This window comes from Labrus bergylta, chromosome 15 (assembly GCF_963930695.1).
Source record: "Labrus bergylta chromosome 15, fLabBer1.1, whole genome shotgun sequence".
In the NCBI taxonomy this organism is placed as follows: domain Eukaryota; kingdom Metazoa; phylum Chordata; class Actinopteri; order Labriformes; family Labridae; genus Labrus; species Labrus bergylta.
The window spans coordinates 8523590-8547299 of NC_089209.1; the positions used below are offsets into that span (position 1 = coordinate 8523590).

At 39.3% G+C, this 23710-nt stretch overlaps 1 protein-coding gene across 1 annotated transcript in view; it reads right to left on the reverse strand.

Moving 5' to 3' along the window:
• Positions 1 to 635: 635 nt before the first annotated feature.
• dlgap2b (discs, large (Drosophila) homolog-associated protein 2b) overlaps positions 636 to 23710 on the reverse strand; it is a 64279-nt gene continuing 41204 nt past the window's right edge. Inside the window, exons 2-6 of the mRNA XM_065963618.1 lie at positions 19478 to 20637; positions 11725 to 11942; positions 10169 to 10319; positions 8683 to 8902; positions 636 to 5245 (exon numbers count right to left, since the gene is read on the reverse strand). Coding sequence (XP_065819690.1) covers positions 4434 to 5245; positions 8683 to 8902; positions 10169 to 10319; positions 11725 to 11942; positions 19478 to 20566 — 2490 coding nt within the window. The 5' untranslated portion in view covers positions 20567 to 20637 and the 3' untranslated portion in view covers positions 636 to 4433. The remainder of the gene's footprint in view (positions 5246 to 8682; positions 8903 to 10168; positions 10320 to 11724; positions 11943 to 19477; positions 20638 to 23710) is intronic.

The window sequence follows — 23710 nt, forward strand, 5'->3', positions numbered from 1 at the left end:
ACAACATATAAAAAAAGATATAATAAAAACGGTTCCCTACCAGACCTACCGTACTCTCTACGCCCCCCAGCTAAGCTACGGATGCCTAAAATGGGGGGAAATAGAAAATAGAAAACAAACAAAAAACAAAAAGATGATAGCTTAGTATAAAAGCAATGCATATTGAGAGGGTCAAAGTAAAAGACACTGCCTTGGCCCATGCTGTGTATTTGTGGTCTGATTGTGTGGGTGTAGTTATATGGACTGAAGTTCTAGCATTGATGCTTTAAGTGACTTTTTTCTTTGGATGCTATTGTAAAGCTATGACCCCCATTTTTTGAGATTTGAATCGTCAAAAACATAATCATCGTAAACAATTTAATCCATTGTTTTATATCAATTTATGAAAAATACATAAGGCCAATAAAAGTTAAATCATATTTCACAAGAAACACCACAAGAAGCCCAAAACAAAAAACCCAAAAGCATCACATCATCCACTTAACAGAAGGAGCAGAAGCTAACAAATGCAGGCTCAACCATGGTTTTCAAAAGAATTCTTTATAACTTGACAAAATCTGAATCACTAAACAATGTTGTCTGAGATCCCTGAAAATTGCAACATGATTGATGCAAAACAGAGTATCGTGTCTTCTAAAAAAAATAAAAATAAAAATAAAAAAAAGGAACCAAAACAAAGAAATGCAGGAATAGAACAAAGGGGTAGAAAAGGGTTTATAATCACGCTGTGTTACAGGTTCAGGTGAGATCTGAATCCATCCAAAAACCTTTGATTTCAATCGCTGGATGTCACAGAGTTGGCACAGTTGTTGCATCAGATCTCTGGTTAACATAACAATGTAAACAAAAGTCAAAGGGTGTTTTACTACATATTTCTGTTACATATTAGATAGACAATTTTGAATTTCTTACAAATAATTATATATTTCATTTCACAAAATATGATTGCATGGTTCAAAAATAATTGTAAATACCCTTTTTCTATGTCTTCATCATTCTCTGTTGAATGTACATAATTCACGTGTATATTATACTTAGATCTGTATTTTTGCTACATTTAAACTTGTTTTAAGGGAAGGTTGAATTCTTTGGGCTGACTGATGAAATGCTAACAACAACAAAACTGTTATAAACATATTTATACAGAAGCATGGGTGAGTAGCATGGCTTAATTAATCACCACTTCGCTGTGCAATTGGATCTGATTTCAGAAAATGTCAAGCATTTGTACAGCTTTCCCAATTCTATTGGCACAGGCTTTGTTGTCTAATTTTTCTGTAGTCCGTAAATGAAATGTCAGTGAGTTTTACACTCATGTTTGTTCTTTTTTTTTTTCGTCACAAAGCACACAGATGCTACTACCAAGCAGGAATCTTAAGAATTTCCCCAACAAACTCTTTTGATTCTGGTGTACATATAACCTGACATGGGCGAAACGTGAATGACACTACTTACACACCAAAACAACCTTCAGTGTGCCCTGTGGCTCATGCAAAAATATTTAAGTAAAATAAAAGAGCCACCTGTATTTTCTGAAATAGTCCATTCCTTGCATTGATGGCTTGTATGAAGGCTTAACAAAAACACCTAATATCTATCACTGCAAATATTGAGATTAGAGGAAAATAAAACGGAGAACAAAGGACTTGCATAGAATGAATGAATGTAGATTGGAGACATCATGATTAGCCAGTCTTCAGCACCTTTTAATTAGTTTGCATTCCCGAAATAATGGGAACATACTGTATGTACGTAAGGAATGCCTCTGCAATTCCATTAATAATTCAAAAAGCAAAAGATATGAATACAAGCCTTTCCAAATATTTTTTTTATTTATATTGTATATATATATCTGTATATGAAAGAAGTATAGGCTAAATGTTGTCACAGTCATATGCCTTTCTCTGAAATCATTTTAATATGCTAACCCAGCTTTTGGCTGGTCTGTGATGGAAAACTTAAAGTTCTTTTGATTGGAATGATAACGACAATATATAGATATTACGCTTTTTAAAGATCTTAATCTGTATTGCAAATGGTGGATAAGGGCAACAACCGATTTGAACTTTTACCAACACCTCAAAACGTTGTTCTGAGTAATAGAGTTGCTGTGAAAAATTACCAGCAAAACAACTCGATATAGCTTTTCTCTGTTACACACAAGATTATCAAGGCAAATACATTTTCAGCTAGGCATTTTGGATCAGGTTGACTGAGAAACAATAACAGGTGTGTGGGAAGGAGCCAATGCAATACCTGAAAAGGAAATGTCTGTCTTTTTTTCTTTTTGTGGCTTTAACACCAATTTTGACCTTACCTCTTGTTCAACCTTTGTATAAATACCATTTTTTCAAAGTGCCACTTGTTCTGCAAGTGTTGTCTTTTGGTCGTGCAAAGGGGCAAGAAGATTCACTCACTTTAGAAAGTGAGAGATGACGCCTTTCCTTTTTTTTTTAAGTCCTCTTGAAAGGTTCACATTTCAGTCAGGGGTCTGTTACATACAGGCTTTCCATGGTCCTGTGCTGCAGTGATCATCCAGAGACAAGTGCTTTCAAGCTGGGAGATGTTTGCTGTTGGCCTCATTTCCATAGGCTTGTGTATTTACTTTGGTATGCAATGTTGGGACAATGGAGTGAATGAATGGCTGAAGGGAATGCCAGTTCATAACCAGCTACTTAATTTGAACAGCATAAAGAGTAATTAGCTTAATATAGTACATGAGTAAGGGCTCCGACCCATTAAGGTTCAACAGGAGCCCAGCTAAGCCATCACTAGTGAGGCGGTGTTAGTACATTCAGTGGTACTATACTGCAACTCAGGGGACATGTCGGAGAGGTAGTGGCCCTCTGTGGCTCTGATTGTCTACTTATAGACCAATGTTTCTCTGTTGTCTTTCAGCAGTGATGAACCAAACCAGCATGAAATGTGTCCAATACTAGATAGAATATGGAATTGATAAAGATCAATCTACTAGAACTTAGTCCAAATCTCTTATTTACCAGAATGATGACTATGGTACAGTTTTTGTTGGACTTTTACCCCTAACATAAAAATGAATGGATAGAAACCAATAAGATAGAAACTTTAAACAACCAATTAATAAACTCAAGTCACTCACCACTGCATGAAAAACAATAGGTGAAACACTGGCACGAACTACCAACTTCCTTATGAGGTGCATTAACAAATTGGTGATGAACATGATGAACAAATGGAGCCAGACCTCAAAGACTCTGAAAAAGTGCTGTGTTTGGTTTACCACCAAAATTAGTACTATTAACCCTCTCAGTGCTGTCAGAAATCAGTATGTTTATCACAGCAAACAGTACAAGAATTGAATATAAGTTTCTATATATACAAAATGGTACATTTATATACATATACAGAATTTGAAAATGAATCAGTTTGTGCAGGAATGAATTGAAGCCGTTACATTCATACTTCACAACCACTGTTTATCTACTTACTTTTTTTCCATATATTTGCTGTTAGACTAAGAAGTCAGTCACAAACTATTCATCGTAAACAATTTAAGCCAGGGACTATGTCCTCAAAGCCTTGAGACAGTGTCATCCAAACAGTATTCCAGTGGATTTGGCTGTACCAAATGTAATAGGGGTTATTATAAGTTTTGTCAGTACTATCTAAAAAAAAACTAAAAAAAAAACTATTACAGTAACTGCTTTATACTGTTTCACAAGTACGACATTGAAAAACATTTTAATTGAATTTCTCAAAATGGCCACTTCACCTGGAACTGGCTACGAATGTATGAAGGCCATGACAAAGGAATGCTTAAATTGAAATAACTAAAAACAAAATGATATGACGATAGATTCATAGATTATGCTCATATTATAAGTCATCTTTTATGCATTCATTATAAAACTAGGGTTTATAAAGTTATTCACAGTATTTTTTCAGTGTACTCAGGTGCTTAAGAGAATGTTCCGTCATGACGAGAAACTGGAATGAATATTAGCTATTCAAATTATCGTACAGAAACAGACAGACGTATGCCCCATCTTACAATGGCTGATTATTGAGTTTTTCTTTAGAAAGACCTTCAGATTTCTGACCATTTTGCTTAAATTGACTTCTTCTGAAGGTGGGATGTTTAAGACAATGGAGGGAACATGATGTTGCCCTTGTTGGCACTTGAGGATCTGTACATCGGCCACTATTCCTTTCACATTCTCTCCACCTCACTCAGGTGTAAACAAACCATTCGCTTTTATTCAATGGCTAAGCAAGACACTTGTTAAAAGATTGCTTGAACAACATTTTGAAACTGTTCAAGAGATGACAGACTATGTGTCTGCATAGAGTAAAGGGACATCTAACAACAGCACTGGCCTGTCTTTCTTGGTAAAGGTCAGGTTTTATCCCCGGCCTCCTCATCTCATTTTACCGTATGCGAAGAATGGGAATGATTAGAATGACATAGACAGATATGACATGGGCCCACTTGTGTACTTTCTGCTCCATAGTTCTAGACTGGCGCTCCTGTGTCCACCTGTGTGGCATCCTGTTTCTGGCTGCTTATGAGGCTTTTGCTTTTTGATGATCTCCCATGGGAAGTCCTCTATTGGAAGTGGGCTGGCAGGGCTGCCAGACCCCTCTGGGGTGGTCTCAGGGGTTCCCTCTATGATCTCAATTCGGGGGGGTTCCATCAAATCCATAATGCTGAATGGTGCTGGCTCTGGTTGGCACATCACTGACTTGTCCTCTTTATTCTGTCGAACTGACCAACTTGAGCCTGCTTGGATCCCTATAGAGACTCTGTCATCTGTTTGTGTCATGCTGTCACTGCAAGGTTCCCGGCACAAAGTCCACATGTTATAGCACTGAGTAAAGTTGAAGAAGTTGCTATTGAAAGTCTTTAATTCCCCACAGACATCTCTACGCAGCTCTGCCAGCTCATAACGCATTGCCGAGATTTCATCCTTCCATTGCAGGTTGAAGGCAGCAACCATGTTGGCAGACTCTTTAAAGGCCTGGATGGCCTGAGGGACCGGTGGCTCAGAGGATATGGGTGATGCAGAAGGGACCCTGTATGAAGGCGGGGATGCCGGTGGGACAGAGATGGCTGTTACGGTGGAGCTAGTACTGTGGTGGCTGCGAGCAGCAGCAGTCTCTCTCTCCAGCCTCTCCAGTTCTGCATATGCAGAGGAGCTAGCACCATCATCATCCTCTATCATGTCTTCATTTAGTAAAGAGGTCCCATCCAAAAGATCATATCCCTCTGGAAGAAAAATTTGAATATGCAAACAGAAGGACATTCAAAGTGAAAGGAACAGCTGGAGTAAAATATTTGTTTTGGATTCTGAACTAGTATAACATATATCTATGGATCACTTACAGTATGTGAGTAGCAAGGAATTTCAATAACAGAAAATCAGGTCCAAAGATATTTATATATCCAAAATATTAAAGGGTTAAAGGGATAAGGGTTAATGGTAAGAACACTATATGGGCTGGTGCCATTAAATTGAGACTATGTCTGCTCATGTATTGTACAAAACCAAGAGGTAACTGAGTAGTGTCATAAAAAAAGATGGACCCATCTGTTCAGTTTTGGTAAATCTGAAGTGATTTGTTCTTTGGGAATCATCCAAATTGTTTTAGAAGTTGCTTTGAAAGGTCAGATTGAATATATGGTGCTTTTTACCAGAGCCAATACAAAATACAATATATATTTTTTAAACAAGACTTGCATACCTCAGCTTAACTAAGACCACAATGATTTTCTTTTAAACTCACATACTGTAGGCTTTTCACAATGTTTTTACACTGCCTTCTCAGTCATTTCAAGGCTTCTTTCCATCTTTTCACCGCACAGCACAGCAAAGAGTGGAATTAATTGAAACATACATCAAAGATGATCAAATCATAAATCCATTTTCTTGGAACCCTTTTCTCAAAACATATCAAAATGTTTCTCAGTGACTCAAAATTTGTGCCATTTTGTGCAAAAGAAAAGATGTAAAGGGAGTAGAGGAATCACAACCTACTGGGCCAAGAAGCAGATATGAACCCTATTGAACATATCAGGTCCAAGGTGGCTAATTAGACCTTGTAAAGTAAGTAACCTGGTAAGGGGAGGGTTCACTCCCCCTTCAGGGCTGCACCAGGGAGAGGCTGCAATCCCACAGTCAAACACAGCTGACAGACTCAAAACCAAAGGTTAGACTTTTGCCACATGGCCTTTTAAAAGAAGTCAGATTTTCGTGGAAAGAAAAAGTAATGTTCACACATTTATAGCAGACGTATGCTGCTCTCACAGATGATTGGAGACAGTGGCAATGTAACAACATTTAATGCTATTTTATGGATACGATATGAAAACATTCCAAAAAGTCTGTTATACATATACACCTACAATGTGGTTGAAACACACTTAAAATAGAGACATGGTTACCAACTCACAAAAGCCAGTTTTACATTCAGCCTTGTAATCAATTTTCAGGGGTGTCAAGATTTTAAGAAATAATTTTTTTGGAGGTTTTGTGAGTTGCTTTGAACCAAGTTTGCTACTTAGGATAACAATGAGATATGTCTACCGACTTTAATGATACTCTATCTATTATTCTTACTGAGAAGGCAGTGCAAAAACACACATATACATAGATATATGTATGCGTGTCAACATTAAAATACCTGCAACAATCATCCCTGATGCCTCCAGTTGTTCTTTCCCCCTGGTTATCCTTCAAGAGATGGATGGTCAAATGGAGAGGGGTTTGCTGCTTGTCTGCCCTACGGAGCATGATGGGATCCCTTACCAGCTCAAGCGGCCACTAGCCTCACACTGGGTTAGGATTTATTAAAACTACTAGTGAGTTCTACCATTTAAACAGGATTTCTCTAATCTGTTTTGTTCAAAGTCAAGATAGCTGGGATGACTTGCTAAACTTAATAACTTGAACCTACTATTTCATAAGAACAATGCAGAGATTACACCAGAGGAGAGATATTACTTACAGTACGGCTTAACATGGAGATGACAATGTACTATTTCTACTCACCATCTAGGGAACCCTTATTCTAGGTTGCTAAAGCCTTATCTTAAAAATGTAATTGATACATCATGCCAGTATTGAAAAATACAACTTAATAACATTGTTTTTACAGTCAACTGCTTTAGTCCGTATAGAGATGATAGATTTGGAGCAGAGAGCTAAATGAGTAGAGTTCAGCAAATAAGACAGTGGGATTGGAGAACACTCCTATATCCTCAGTACTTCAGTCACATCGAAGAAATCATAGATGGAAACCCAACTGAAGATGAGGGGATTCCAAAAACAAATGTCCAGATTGCACAAGAAAACAAAGCCCACAAAATGAATTAAAGAGCAATTGTCTCCAATATTAAATTGACAGAAAAATGTTCAAGATCAACAAAAGTCCAGGTCAGGTCATACATTTTTGAAAATGCATTATTAAAAAAAGGTTTCAATAGGGTTCATAGCTTTACTCTTGCATCTAAACACCAAAATGAACTTAGTGAGGGAGTAACTGCAAAGACTCTGCTTGCACAAAGAACCTAGGGATATAGTGATCGCACTGTGTCGCATAAAACCTTGAATTTCTTGCACTTTGTAATAAAACCAGCATTTGATACAAATTAATATGTGAAAGTTTCGTCAAAATGTGCTGTTTTCAGGAAAATCATTTTCAAAACATGTCTACTTTGTGGTTGTTTTAGTTAAAAATGAAATATGACCATTAAAGTAGTGTTGCTCAATGGAAACTTGCAAATTAAGTGGACAGTGATTGAGAAACTTCAGTAAGTCATGCAATAAATGGTACATGCCATTCACAAGTTATTTTGACTGAGGTCACAGCTCTCAAGCTTTATGCAACACACTACAACAATAGTTTAGGTTATTCTATGAAAACTTAATGAGTATATCCTCATTGGACAGCTCCTTTGTGCAACCAGCACACGTGTGTGTGTGTGTGTGTGCAGGTGTTCCAGTCCCTAGAGGTTGTTGACTTACCTTAAATTGGTATCAAGATAGATGTTGTTTTTTTAGATCAATCACAATGTCATTGGCAAAGCATATGCTAGTTTATTGGTTCAACAGAGCAGGGGAAGGACAGGCGGAAAGGTTTTCAACTGTATCCTCCAATCACAAACATGTCAATAACCTACCACTACTGCCCTACCCCTGGCCCGTTTCTGTCTTCATCCCTCCCTAAGTAACTCGTACGCTTGGCACAACACATGTATAACACCACAGTTTAACATGCTTAGGGTAGGACCTGTTCCTTTTTTAAGGCATGCTTTGAAATGTGGCTGTGCTGTGATGCAAATTGGTGTACGGTGAGATTATGTTGTTGTCTGAGTGTTACTGTGACCCTCCCACCCTTGTCCTGGTCTACAGCTTGGCACCAACACAAGTGACCAACCAGAAGCTTGGCTAATGATGCATGAATCGTGCACAATAACACACAAGCAAATTCCATCCAAACAATCGGTAGTATGCAGAGGCAAAAACAAACACACGCACATCATAGCCTCTGAGGAAAATAACTGGAGTCATTCAGCCCGGCATCTCTGAAGCTCAAGGGTTCCCCACTGTACATATGTAGGTATGTCAAGTTTGTGCGCATGTATAGGATGTATGAGGATATGTTGTCTAAGCCCTCTCTCATTTAGGGGGGGAATTGTTTTACCTGTTGTGGATCTGAGAGTTGAAGTGACAGTGGAGGATGTCATTGAAGGCAAGCAGTCGTCATCTTGGGAATAACCAGCCTGAATAGCACGGAGGTAACTGTGGCTTCGAGTGCGGAACGAACCAGGCAGGTCCAAAGCCTCCATGGCCTGGGATTCTACTTCACTAAAAACGGACTCGCAAACTGACTCAAACTGGCCATTGATCTCAGTCTCACTCACCTGAGAGACAAAAACAGGAATAGCAGTCCTTAATTTTTCCTCTTCCTTTCTCTTTCTCACTTTGATTCTTCCCCTTTGCACAGCAAATATGAAGGAGTGTTAGCATAAGGAAATGCCACTGTCAATTCCGACCTTAAACTGAATAAATGTCAAGATCAAATGAAAGAAAAGGGCAAAAGACAACAAATAGCAATCAGAAAAATATTCATTTTATGTTATAAAGCATTTCAATCACCACATTTGCCAGGAAAAAGATTTACTCTACTGTATACTGTATTTATATGCTACATGGAAAAAAGGTAAAATATGCTTATTTTATCCTCTAGCAGTTGTCAGTATCTTCGGAGTATTCAAACATCTACTAGCTGACACAAAATGAATTCTTAACATTCAGATCATGCAATAAAAGCCTTTCACTATAAAATGAGCTCAATATAAAGTTCCATATCCTGTCGTGTCCCCTCCTGCACTTTGTTAACATAACCTCACCTCCCGCTTATTTCTGTTTGTTTAACATACTAACTTGTGTAATAAAACATACAAGTCCTGCTTTTGTTTCAGACCTCTTGTTACTCCTTCTCAATATGGAGCCTTTACTGCAGTGTCACAACTCCTCTGTTCAACCATGTCTTGTGCCACCATGGAGGTCCAAAACAGACTTGAACAACTGATCCAACTGTATAGATACATAACATGGTATGAGAAACGAAGAAACCTGAAAAAGTTGCTGTGTTAAGTTATGTTAGACATTTCGTTTCTGTGCCTTATCGCTTTTTGAAAACATGAGTTGTAGTTTGACAAAAAATAACATATGACTGCCCAACATTGGCTTGCCTCAACAACAGGACAGCGACAAATTATTGCCAAAAAAATCAAGTCCTCAGACTCTGATGTAAAACTGGTATCTCAGTTTCTCAAGTAGTTAGTTACTCTCAACTAAGTATTCAATAAATTCAAAACCAAGAAACCCTTCCTCAAAAAAAACAGTTTATAACATTGTACCCTGTCTGAAGCTAAGGTAGACGATAGGTTGAAGCATTAATAACTTGTGCTAAACAAAACTAAGTAAATATTCTTGTTGTCTTGTGACAGCTAAGCTTATGTCTGCTAAAGAAAATCAGCTGTGGACCTCCAAGAGGGACACCTGTTTATGTTTTTGTCTTTATGTCATTCCATCTGGACAAAGCTATACAAAACAGCATAATAAATGTTTTTATTTAGGCTTTTCAGGTGCTCCTTGGTGTGATGAGTGTGTTTGAGACTCACCTGGCTGACGCAGCTAGCCTGACTGAGGGTGCTGACGGCACGCATGTAGCTCTGGTTGCGAGACCGGAAGGGTGGGGGATGAAAAGTGGCAGGGTCCAGCGTGACACTTGGGTGGGGCCGCATATCCCTGGTTTGCAAGTGGTAGCCCTGGCTGAACAAGGACAGGGGGCGGGGATAGAATTCAAAAGCAACACGTGGAACTGTGCTCGGTGACTCTGTGCTTATTACTTCTATCAATGGGAAGAAATCTTTTTTTTGGCGAAATTCATTTAGGTTCCAAAATGAGTGCAAGTTGTATGGATTTTCTCACATTGGTTTCTAAACTACTTGGATCAACATAGAACCAATACTTACCGTAAAATCTGTATAAGACACACTAATACTACTAATTAATACCTATTTATTCATCAGTGCACACAATATACCAGTATAAATTGCAATCACTAGAGCCAAAGCAGCTGCAACCTGACACGATTGAAAATTCCTTCCCATTCAATCTGTATTGCCAGCTGATTGCAAACTGTGGGGATACACAGCCACATTGACCAGTCTTGCTGTGCTACTTTTTAACATCTTTTGTCGTTGTCAAGAACACTGGTTTGATGATAGGAACAAACTGGACAAGGTTGTTAAACTAGGCAGCAAGATAACTGGGAAGCAAATGTACAGCATTTCTTTCCTGACAGATCGGTACACAGTGAATTTAGCCATCAAGATTACAGCTGACCCTCTGCGCCCCCTTTGGTCAGAGTATGAACTCTTGAATTCAGGGCGCAGGTACAGAATGCCCAGGATGAGGACTAAAAGAGGCATTACATCCTTTGTACCGCGCAGTATTCAGCTGCATAATAAGAACTGATTATACAGGACAAACTCGGCACTCTGCACTTTATTTAACTTGCTGAAACCCCTCAATTGAATCATGTGATGCTTCAGTGTGTTTTTATGTGTTCTTATGTGCTGTCCTGTAAATTTTTGTTTGTATTGTGTTTTTTATGCTCTCTGTGCAAGGCAAATTCCCCTAGGGGCAATAAAGGTTTCATTCCTTCATTCATTCATTCATGAGGCATATTTGTGTAAGATGTTGGAACTCGCAGATGAAAAAGGTCACAAGCATAAAACCCCAGAGCAGTGCATTACCTGATCCCATGAAACATCCTTGATCAAATTTGTAGCTTGCGCAAGATAGTAATGTTATCAGACAGGTCAACGAGGACACAACTAGCCAGTTGTAAATCTTAAGCTAACATAATTATCTAGACATTTAATAAAATGATTTAGATAAAGCAACAAAAACTTATATTTCCACTGTGTCGCTAAGCAACTTCACTTTGAGGTATCAAACACTGGAAAACAGTTTCAAACCTCGTGGGGACAACTAAGCAAAAAAACAGCATCAGCAAACAGCAGCTTTACATGGACAGCATGACACCGGTGCAAAGAGCCACCGTTAGATGGTTCACATTTGTAACAATAAAGACTAAGCTGTGAGTTAAAACTTTTGAGAGTACTTAAAGATGAAGCATGGACTTGTTGAGCTAGGCAGCTAGGCTTACCTTTGGGGGTCTAAATGGGGTCTCTGCATGGCTGATTTGAGGACGAGAGCATCAGGCCGTATGGACTTCTGTGGGGAGGTCTTAGGGCTGGTCTCAGAGTCACCACTTTCGTCATCCACTTCTCCCATAGCTTTGACATAGCTACTGCTACGCATTCTCCGACATGGTATCTCATCGTCGTTCTCACCTGGGTATCCGCTCCACTCGTCCTGGGGCACCTGTTGGAAGACAACAGCCCTGTATTGAACGCTGCTTTTCTGAACGCTTTTCTGTTCCCTTAAGCTAGTAGTGTTTAATATTTTGTTTTGAAATAAGATATTCAGCTAGTGCCGGAAGACACTGGGGAATTTACTTGCAGGCCAATGAGGCCCAATTAGCCATCAAGTATGAGACGTGTATCAGACAGGTAGTTGGATTAGCTCTAAATGCTTTTTCCCTAAACAGAAAATAAAGCTGCCTCGCATCTGTGGTGTCAAGCTCCAGCTTTAATTTATTACCCTTCGAGGTCTCAAAAAACAATAGCTCAAGAGAGACCATCACGCACACTGGACGGACAAAAATAAGTGTAAAAACTCTAACAAAAAATGATCTACCTAACTACATGTCAACACATAAAAGTATAACTTAAGCACCCCAGAGAGGAGTAGTTTATTGCTTAACTTCATATTGTTGCTCTTTCTTGCTGTCTCTTCCAATTAACTTGTTTTCTAAATGAAATTATCCAATGAAAAGCCAGAGTCTGAAAACTTTGTTAGAATTTTTTTTTCCCGAATCCTTGGGTTTTATCCTCTTCCAATCAAACCATCATTATTTTTATAGCTTCAATTCATGACAGATGTCATCTCCAGACGCTTTACAAAAGAACAGGGAAAAGACTTTAATCTATAAACCTCACAAAGATGAAAACTGGGCCTTGGATAACTAAGCACACTCTCACATCACATGCAGGCAGGTGACACACAAACACTGCATGCACAACGGTCAGTTGTCTGTTTTGGTTTGAATGGCTCTACTTGTCATTCTGGACAGATGTTCCTATTGCCAATAAATGGATACCTAGAAAGTTTTCCTCTTGCATCAAGCAGAAAAAAAGTAACAGCATGAGCTTTTCATGGTAATTGACCTGACATTGCACAGCCTGCGATGTGACTATTGCACATGCAAACTTTTCACAAGGAGCAGCTACATTTCTCCAGAAGCCAAAATGTGTGCACCCCAAGGGCTGAAAGTGAAGAAAAGAAAGTTTTACTGTATTTGTGATTTTTATTAAGAACAGGAGTAGTGAAATTAAATATACAGTTTGCATTTTTAACTATTGGCTCTTGGTTATTTGCCGTGCCACATCTACAGTGGCTATAGTCGCTGTGAGGTCGATACCAGGCTTGGCCCTTTTGTTCATGTGATGCTCACTCTCTCCTCGCTACATTTACTGTCTCTCTTCAGCTGTCCCATACAATAAAGGCAAAAGGCCCAATAATACAACATATAATACAATAAAAACAATAATGAAAAGTAATGAAACAGGTAGATCAGGTAATAAATCTAAATGTGTTGCCTGTTGTTATTCTTGTCACTGTGCTCTGTGGTACTGAACGCTTGTGAAAGTGTGTTTGGCTTCCCTTTACTGTCATGAAGATCCAGCTTAAATTTGATGCTAAAATTTAAAGCCTCCTTTGGGTAATGCTTAATAAAAGAGTGCTGTTGCACATTTAAGTAATGATGTGCAATATGCCAGTAAATAAAGCTAGCCCCAATTAATTGAATCTTCTGTATTTGCTGTTCTAAACACCTTTTGTCAGCTTCGTTTGTTTTCAAAAAAATCCTGTGCCGCACAAAGGGCACTGAGTGTTACACTTCCGGCAGCTTGTCTGGAATAAACACAACTTGGCTAGATGCATGTGGGGGAAGAGTAAGGCTCTTTCCCTTCTGTATTCTTTTACTAGTGGGTGGTTCTAATAAGGAGCTCTACATCCTGTGAGGGATTTGGTCGTGTAGTGTGTATTTGATTTACACAGAAAGGAAAGAAAACTTAATTAACAGCAGGACCTATGTAGTAAGGCTCCTGTAGTTTATAGGGGTCTAAATCACCAGTTTAATTACAATACCACAGTATATCAGTTCTTTGTACAACAACATGATATTTGACGATATCACAAACTCTGAGACAAAACGATTTGGATTTGTTTAAGTGGCCTGTGATTGACTTCAGACGATACTACCCATTTAACTGAATCAGGGACATTTCACTTTGAGAAAATTAGCAATATTGATACGATTTGACAACGTTATTGCTGAAATGTTTTTGACATTTGAATGAAAAACAACTTTTCTTCTGACCATTAAAATTACCGGTATAAAGACACATGTTTGGTTGTAGGGCACACGAGGCATCGCTCAACGTACCAGCCACAGTCGAGGGTAAATAAAAGGAGTGTAAAATAGTGATTTGTGAAAGACAACAGCCCAGATTGAGTCCCCCAGTCTTCTGCTTGTTTCGCTCTGACACGCAAAGCAAAGCTAGCGGCTTACTGATCAATGGGCACCGCCTCCTCATCGTGTCAGTGTTTACAGTGGAAGTGAATCGTGGCAACAGAGGTGAACTTGTATTCCACCCTTTCTAAGTTTCAGCAAATTTAGTAGCAACATTGTTTGGGTGTGCTCACCTGCAGCCATCTCTTTCCCTCCGTCTGTGGCATTGACATACTGTAGGCTGTGTGCTGGAACGGATTTGCATCTGACTAACAACAGGTCTACCAGTTTAGATGTGTGTTTAAAACGATGACTCTGACAATCTGTTGTTGAAAATCTCTGCTAACTGAAGCTCCGTTAGCGCTTTAACGATAAACGTTCAATTTCTTTCACAATAAAAGTCCCCACTCTTGAAGCTGTTGAGATGTTCTAACTATGACAGAGTCATATCAGGTAAGTGTGGTGTTTTCAGCAGCCACTTAAGACGCCTCTGCAGGAAAGGAACAAAACTTAAAACCAAACATATTCAGTAAGAAGCTACTGAGATCTAAACACGCAGTGACTTCTGAAAACATCTTTCGTTATTTTCACGTACAGAAATTAGTTGGATGGAGAGAAACGGGTCTTAGTGTGTAAATATGTGTGCATGTGCTCAATCCCTTTTCATTTCAACAAATACAAATAACGTGCTCACCTCTAGCTTAAGTACTGGAAGACATTTATCTGCACATTTCTAGACACGCGGTGGGAATTTCAAAATAAAGGCACATCATTAAGATGAGGATGTAGATCGATGTTTGGACTTTCCACCTCAAGGTTTCTGTGCACCATGCAATGATTTTGGCGGAAGACAAATACTACTTTACATCTGCAGGGTCATCAAAAGAATCAGATAAGCTGGGTAATACAAACGTTGACGATCATACTTGTAAATCAAAATGTGGGCTTACTCCATTCAAGAATTTCTGTAAAAAAACGACAGAATATGCCTCACACTCGTGGTGATGAGGAACTTTATGTATTTAATGCTCGCACAGCAAAGGCCGCCAATTTCACCCTTGAGGCTTTGGGGTGTCGTTTTGTAATCACCTCACAATATCAATGCTATGCAGCCCAGCATATGTTTTCGTGTGCTTTAAAATCAATTTTAAGAATGATTAAACTGCAAAAAAATCAAGATGTAAATCTGTGCAATTTATGAACACAGAAAAGTAACAGTTTAATAACCACACAGTGACCATGTTTAACATTACAGCAACAGGATTAACGTAGTAATTAAGAGATTGTGTACTCATTACTGTACGCCGTGTGGTGTTCTTCTACAAACGCCTATCCATTGCAAAGTGCTTGTGTACTGAAAACCAGCAGGCTTTAATTGGTTTTTAATTTGATAGAAATAAAGGTACGTGTCATACTGTTTAACTACTTCCAACCAATTATCTTGAATATTTAGTTTTCATTCACATCAAATTTAATGTTTTTAATTAAACTCCTTTTTCTTTTAACTAAAAGTATACAATCAATAATCACAGATCAAATGATTTACAGGTTAAAAATCAGTGTCTCGTTGGGGTTTTATGATCCTGACGAGTAAGATTTACGATGGCAGTGTGTCACAGGCTGTGCACTCTGGCACTGTATAGATCAGGAATGTGCTAATTACAATCCTATGTCAGTGTGCATTGCAGTTTTAACAGTTGTCCCAATGCACATTGCAAGCCTTGGCTTCTCAAACAGCCAAAAGCTTGAGGCTGTCTGAAATGATTTTCTTCATACTCACTTCATCCCATCAAAAAGCTGTTTATCTGCCACTACTCACAGAAACTAGGCTGGCTAACCACCCCCACCCCTCGTTTTTTTTTTTTTTACCCCCATAGAGAAATATCACTCCTGTCTTCATCTTTGCCTTCTCTGTCTTTCCTTTTACACCAAAGAACATTTCTAAATTGATTGTGTGTTTGAGCGGGGCACACAAGAGAAGGACTTGACAGCATTAGGCTCTTGCATGAAAATGATGGAAAAAAAGAAAAGCATAGAAGATTAAGAGATGCTAATAATAGCAGCCATTGCTTTCCACCATCATACATCTAGTGGATTCCCTCTGATGTATCCCCCAAATGTTTTTGTTGTCGAGTAGAAAACAGTTTTGAAGCACATAGGCCATATGCTACTCGAGCTCTCCTTACAATATAAAACAAATGAACCTCTTTAAGGTAACACGGCTCACTGCAGCACTGAGCCTCGTCAAACAGCAGAAAGGGAAACTCAATGAATATCACTCAGTTTGCTTATGCTGTGATGTTAAGAAAGAAGTATATTCGCTTACAGTTTTATTAAAATGTGAGTACTCTCATCACCTTATGGATGAATACTCCATTACTCGCTAATTATTAGCACTGTCTTTGCTATTAGCAGGCTAGTCTGCCCTGGTATCATTACATACATGTAGAAAGGAGAGAAGCTGAAAATATTGATACTTTTACACATAAACTAAAGACATACCTATTCAGTCTGGCTTTTACTATGTAGGGGTTTTATATATATATATTTTTTTTATTTATCTTTTATTGTTTTAACTACACATATACACATTTTTTTCCTATTGTTGTCCATTAGTCTCTACTTCTAAATCCATCTTTATTTCTACCCTGTTCTGTCACAACTTCATGTTTCTTCTTGTTTTTCAGTCACAATAAAGCACTTTGAATTTGAATTCTGTGGTGTGAGACTGACTGTTTCCTGTCTTTGTTGGTTTCTCCTCATGGTTTCTCGTTGTGCTCAAAGTTCATTTGGTTAAACATCAAACTTGTTGTTCTTTGTTAGCCAGTTTAACGGCACATATCTTGCACTTTATGTTATTGTTATCTTTTTTTGGGTCACTGCTGACATGATGCATGTGTAACAGACTGTTCTGTGTTGGTTACGCTCTCGCCTTATGGAGTGAAGTGGCCCTTGAGAGTTACCGTAGCTGACGTAAAGCAGGGCTGTAATGCGGCTCACTGTGCATTAGTGTATGTTTAGAAAAGTTTAAATGGGCTTCAGCTTCCCTCGGTAATGTCTGTTAGGTCTGTTTTATATAACTCTGTGTGCTTAATATTTGATTCCATTCAAGGAAATATCCCCCAGGAAACATTCAAACAATGTAAAGAAGTCATGTACTGGCATCAGCAGCAGCTTCACACCACTATCATCTCATGCGTCATTGTTGTGGAGAAAGCTGATGTTGAAAGTCCCGCCATGTCTTGATTCAGATTCGGTCGGTGAAGGAGAAGTGACTTTGATGAGCGCGGCGCTGTTTCAAAAGTTGAACTGAGTTTGCAACTGAGAGCGCAGCGACAAAAGTTAGTTAGTTATCTGAGTAATCAAATCCTCCAATCAGTTGGGCGTACATTTGTCCCCTCTGCTAGATGACTGGAATGATATATAGCTATTGTTTGGAAACTTAATTAATCAAGCCTAAGAACATCATTTTCCTCCTAATGTACCACCATTGATCATCTGGGGCTTTGGTAAGCAAGGCAGCCGTCACTCATGAAAGCATCACACAAGCTCATTAGCATTGCCTTATTGCTATTCCCATCTGATGCCCTACCTGAAAGAATATATTAAGGAGTGCCTCTCAGGCAGCTAGACAGACAAGCTGCTTTACACCATGATGCTACTAATCCCAAAGAATGCTTTGTGGAAATAACAAAATCCCAAAGCATCTTTTAACCAGCAAACATTACAAATATTGTGACTCTAGCACGAGATATACTGGCCTGTAAGAGCTGCAAATAATCGTGCTTTTCAAAGTGAATGAGTCCTAACCTCTATCCGCTGTGTGCTAGTTAATGTTTGTGTTTAGTGGTCAGATGTGTGATTTGTGATAATGACTTTAATTTGATAAATTGGCATACATGACTGCACTCTGTAAATGCAGGGTGCCCAAGGAGATATTATTTGTTTCGGTGTCTGCTGTAAAACACGGTACACACTAGATAACCTTAAGAGATTTTGGGGAATATTTGGGAAACAGGAAATGCTAAACTCTAGGGCCTGATATGGGATTTTTAGGGCCAATACCGATGTATGGGAGAGAAAAAATGCCAATACTAATATATCGGCCAATATCTTTCTCACATCTTGCTTCGATCTTTATACACACATATATATATGTATATATATAATCCTGGAAATCCTGCTTGACTTGAATGTCTTGAATTACCTTCATGACATTACAGTTATCTTACAATATTCTTGTTCTGCACTAACTGTAAGTCGTCCAGATAAGACATTTTGCCATTTTCTGAATGAATAACTGAAGAATTAAATCAATGAGACCTAAAACAACTTGCTTTTGAGTATACTTTGAAGCTTGCACCTTCAGCTTAATGGATGGATGTATCTGTGTGACAATAAAGATGGAGACCTATAAAGCTTTATAATATATTTCTTTTTAAATGCCTAACACCTTTACATCGGCTGAGGATGAACATCATATAAGACAAGTGTCTACATTGCAGTTTATCTCAGGTAGCCGTTCATTCTAACTGTCTTCCACTCTGGCATTGATCCACTCAATTGTTCTCTACACCTTAATAGACAAAAGCCCCCCTGAGGTGGCTACACAAAAGGGAATCCTGGTTAAATTTATTGACTTCTCATAGCGGACACTGTAATTGCCCTTTAGGAGACCAGAAGAACAAAGATAGGTGAAAAAAGCTAGAATCTGAAAGAGCTCCCTGGCAGGATATCTCCTCAATACATAAATCACTACATTTTCCTCAAAAGGACATCAATATGGATGAGAGAGTATTGATGGTAATTATTGTTTGTTATAGTTCTGACTGGAGATGTTCTGTCTTCAGGTGATCACAAATATTCAACCTTAAAAAACTATTCTCCCTTTTTTTTGAAACAATTGAACAATGACAAGAATCCCCCTGAATGGCCCATGAGGAATATCCCTATAAATATAGTAGATGGGTTGACCTGCTAAGACAAGGGGATCTCTCTCAAATAATATAAAAAAATCTTAAATTTCATCTTCAGTAAAATCATAATAAGATGTGAAACACAATGAGTATTCATGGTTTTATCATGGGGACTTAAACCAGCCGTAGTGTACACATTGACACATGCATAAATGTTAATTTCAGTTGCTCCAAACTCTCAATCTACAATCACACACAGTTTAACAATTTGTGCCCTAATCCAACTTTTGAAAACACTCAGTCATTCTTTTTCAGTTTTGTAGAGCTTCCTTCCATTTAAAATGTGAATAAAAGAAGGTACCACTCACCTGCAGGTAGTGACATGTACGCATGGAAGGCTTGAGGTCTGTATGCATCATGGGTTTTTCTAGATTAAGCGATGACTTCCTATAGGCCTCCTTTGCCTGGCTGACTGTAAGTGTCGACCAGGAGCTCCTCTTCATGAATTTGCCCTCGGGTGCCATGGCCATGCTCTCGCAGGCAGAGCACTTGACATCATTGTTACTCTTAGAGGTCTTGAGTGACAGATCTCCATAGTGGTGGCTGTGCATGGAATCAGGGTAGCAGTGGCTGACGTGTTCCCCGTGGTGTCTGGACATGACACTGGGTGTGCGGTAGGTGCTGTCACTATCCAGGTTGTCGTCGGAGCTCCACCAGCCACCTGAGCGTTGCTTTCGTTCTTTGCTTTTGCTCCTCTTGCTACCATGTTTGACGGAGTGGTGGCCATGATGGTGATAACCCCCTGGTCCTCCTCCACCTCCCATCATATCACCTTTTGTGCCATTCATCTTGGATGATCCCTCCAGGGAGTGGGACTTGGTGAAGAGCTTCTGGACAGAATGAACAAGGTGTCTGATGCGGCCAGGACTCTCGCTGCGTTGCTCAGTGGTGGTGGAGGTGCGCTGGTACTGTAACGTGTGGAAGCCATCGCGATGAAGTGGCAGTTGTTTCTCAAACTGGTCTAGTAGGTTAGCAGGAAGGCGGTTGCTCTTGGTGCCAGAGAGATGGGAGGAGGCGGCGGCGGCGGCGGCGGCAGCAGCTACAGCTGGGGAAGTGGCAGAAGCTGTGATGGCAGCGCAGTCGTCCCTTGTGGCTGAGTCGTAATACTGAGAGCTGTAGTGCATTCTTGGGAAGGTGCTGCTGGAAATGTGGTCAGATGTAGCAGCTGGGGGCATCATGACGGGGGACATCATCATGCAGTCAGAGTGGATAGAGCTCCGCGGGGAGTACCGGTGGTGGAAGTCCATGGGGCAGCTCTCTGTGGGGCTGAGCAGGTAGGAAGAGTGACGTGACTCAGCGCCATGGTGAGCGTGGACGTCATGGACGTGCGGGTCATAGTCCAAGCCGTAGGGTAAAGGGATTTGGTGCTGGGAGCGGCTGCCCGATAACCCCTTCATGTTCCTGGCTGGAGGGACGCGTCTGCCTTCATTGAACTTTCGAGACGGGGACCAATGTGGAAACTTCTGGTCTGTTGCAGAGAAGATGGGGGGAAAAAAAGCAGAAAATAAAGTAGTAAGACACAGCCGGGTGAGTGACAATTTTTCAGAAAAATCCTGAAGAGTAATTCCTGTGTCCTGTCTAAATCCCCATAAGCTGAAATTGCTACTGTGGTTCTCTATACTATTACAAGCAAGAACATGACAATTTAAGACTTCTCATGGGAGACTCTTCAAATCCATCTGTCCAAAAATGCGGATATGTGAATGTACATGTAAGTGTATGTAAATATTTCACACTTTCGCTTTGCTGTTTCAGCACAGTTAACACAGTGGGACCTGTAGTGATAAACACTCTTGCAAAGGAGAAACTATATTAGGTGATAAGTTATTACAACATTACAGTACCGTGGTTTTTAGCTAAGAAATATATTTCCTACATACAGAGCTTTGGCGCTAACTGAAGTTGTCTCTTTCTCTTATTAAATCACAAATGTTGGTTCACTTGCAGCACAAAAAGAAGAACATCGATCAGTGTTACATTAATATCAAATGAAGGCAGAGAGATACATTTTTATCCTTATAGTCAGGTAGAAATCCTTTCCCTTCTACAGGCATTGGCGTTTGTATTCACACTTAATGACACACTACGTTTCAAATCTCATCTCATCAGAAGAGAAGTGGTTCATTCCTGCTCATAAAACAGGTTGGAGATTTTAAGGCTCAGTGGACCAGAATTTACTTGTAATGTATAATTTGTCATAGATTACTGATTCTCTCTTTCAAGCTACAGTGACCTGAATAATCTATTGGAATGTTTTCACACTCAAGTGCTTTTATTGGTTGTGTGGAGGGTATAGTGGAGTTTCATTTCTAAGAAGGATGACAGAGAGTACCACAGAGAAATAAAATAGAGTCAATGGGTATATACTGAAGATGTTTAAAAGTGAGACACTGATAGACATGAATGATGAACAGTGTTAGTAAGATTATGTTAATATTTCTTAAGTGTAAGATCAGAGACAAATTAAAATAAATGGACAGAATAGAAAAATACTCAAATGTTATACACAAAGAGAATCTGAAGATTTTCTAAACACTGAAACATGGTTTCAGTAAAACAGTTGAAGGAGGCTGGATGGAGCTGGATATCTAAAACATTCTGTTTTAAGTTTATATTAGCTATTTCAGAGGACAAATCAAGACACCATACACCTTTTATCTTAACTTTAATAATTCACTTTAACACCTAGAGTTAGCTAACTGTGGCGAGTAGCTACTGTATCTTAACACTCGCCGAAAATCATTAGGCTACCACTTTGAAAAGCGCAAACAACAGTTGCTTCAAGCTTCCAAGACGTTCCTTCACAGGAAGACAAGGTTCATAAACCTAACCCAAAGCAGTCTCATAAATTGGGAGCTGGATCTCACAAACTGAGCTAACAGCTCTGGAATCTGTGATAAGAGTATTATTTCTGGAGCCCTGCAGTGGTAAACCAGTTGTTATTAGTTATATGCCTAATTACTTGAGATGAGCCGTGCACATCACTGGACGGTGAAAACAAAGAGCACAAAAGAACTTTGTACCACTTTCATAAAACTTTTAAGGAGAGAGAATTTCACAACTTTTATCTCAGGGGTTAAAGAGTTCAGCATAACCTCAAAAAACCTTTTACTTTGCCTATCTAAAAGAGAAGCTTCACACTGAATGCTGCCCAGGCTTCTGTTATATTTTCTTTTTGATGTGTGAACAATACTGCATTAATATGTGCATGCTAAGCTCTTAGTTTATTGTTTTCAACAATACAAATTGGAGAAGAATGCACGGTACAAAATGCATACACTTCCCTTACAGTCATTCCCCTCCCCAGGATATTATAATAGCATCAATTCTGATTGCGTCACCTCTGAGCGTGGAGAATGTATAGTTGTACAGAAAGAGAGTTTAATTATCCAATTCCTCTGAGTAATACTGGGGGCACTATAATCTGTGGTAAATGAACAACAGACCTGCACTTCCAGTTACAAAGCTCTGAGGGCACAGTGTCTGCATGCAACAGAGGATTTTTATAATTAGTATTTGAGAGATAATGTGAGCCAGTCGGATCTGTTCTGCAGCTGGTAATACCTCAGTGGTAATGTTGTGAGACTCAGAAACGAATAATAAATAACAACTCGGGCAGCTACGCCATCTGCAATCTTTATCTTCTTAAAAACTTAAACTAGGTTGGACTGATAGTTGGTGTGGAAATGGCTGACCTCTTATTTTCATTTTTGAATTTTTCTAACACTCAAAACAAGAGCCCAGCCTCTTGTAGGAAAAAACAAACACATTTTGATAGTTGCTTGCCATCACTTACTGAACGACTATAACCGTGTATTATTTAATTTTTCCTCCTCTATGACATACTAACAAATCTTAAACATTCATTCTGCTCTCCTGTGTCAAGATACAAGAAGACACATCCAACAGCATTTTCAACTAATATCCCAATAAGAGAAGCTTCTTTAAGAGCATCTGTCATCCTGTAAGCTTCATGCATACCATTTACAGCCGACATCTTGCCAGTGAGTGATAAAAGCTGTAAGGTAAGAAGGGAGACAATGTGCAAGCGCCCTGGGTGTCTGCCATCCCCCTGTAATTAATTACTTTAAGTTCTCTGCAGCAGGAAACCCCAGTCTGGAACAGTGCACATCCTCTTACATAACATTTGGGATCTCAGATCTCACACACCATTTCAAAGGAGCCAGGAATGAAATGCACAGTTGTCATGGTAACCGCTGCAAAAAAAAAAGAACTGTAGTGGGATTTTTCAAGGTTGTTCGAGGCTGGATCCCGGCCTTCAAAAAAAAAGATGTATACAGTATGCTATGTGAAGCAGACTGCTGTCCTCGATGAACTGTTACAAATGGGCAGATGCTCCATTTCTAGTTTCAGCCCACCCCGATCATAGCAATTTGAATCATGTAGGTTCAGCCATTGCCTATACACTTCCTTTTTTGGCAACATGACTATTTTGGAAGCCAAAGTTATCATTCATAAAAACACAAAACATCTGCAGCCCCCTCCAAGTACTTTCTGTATCACCGTCAGCCTGATCAGCA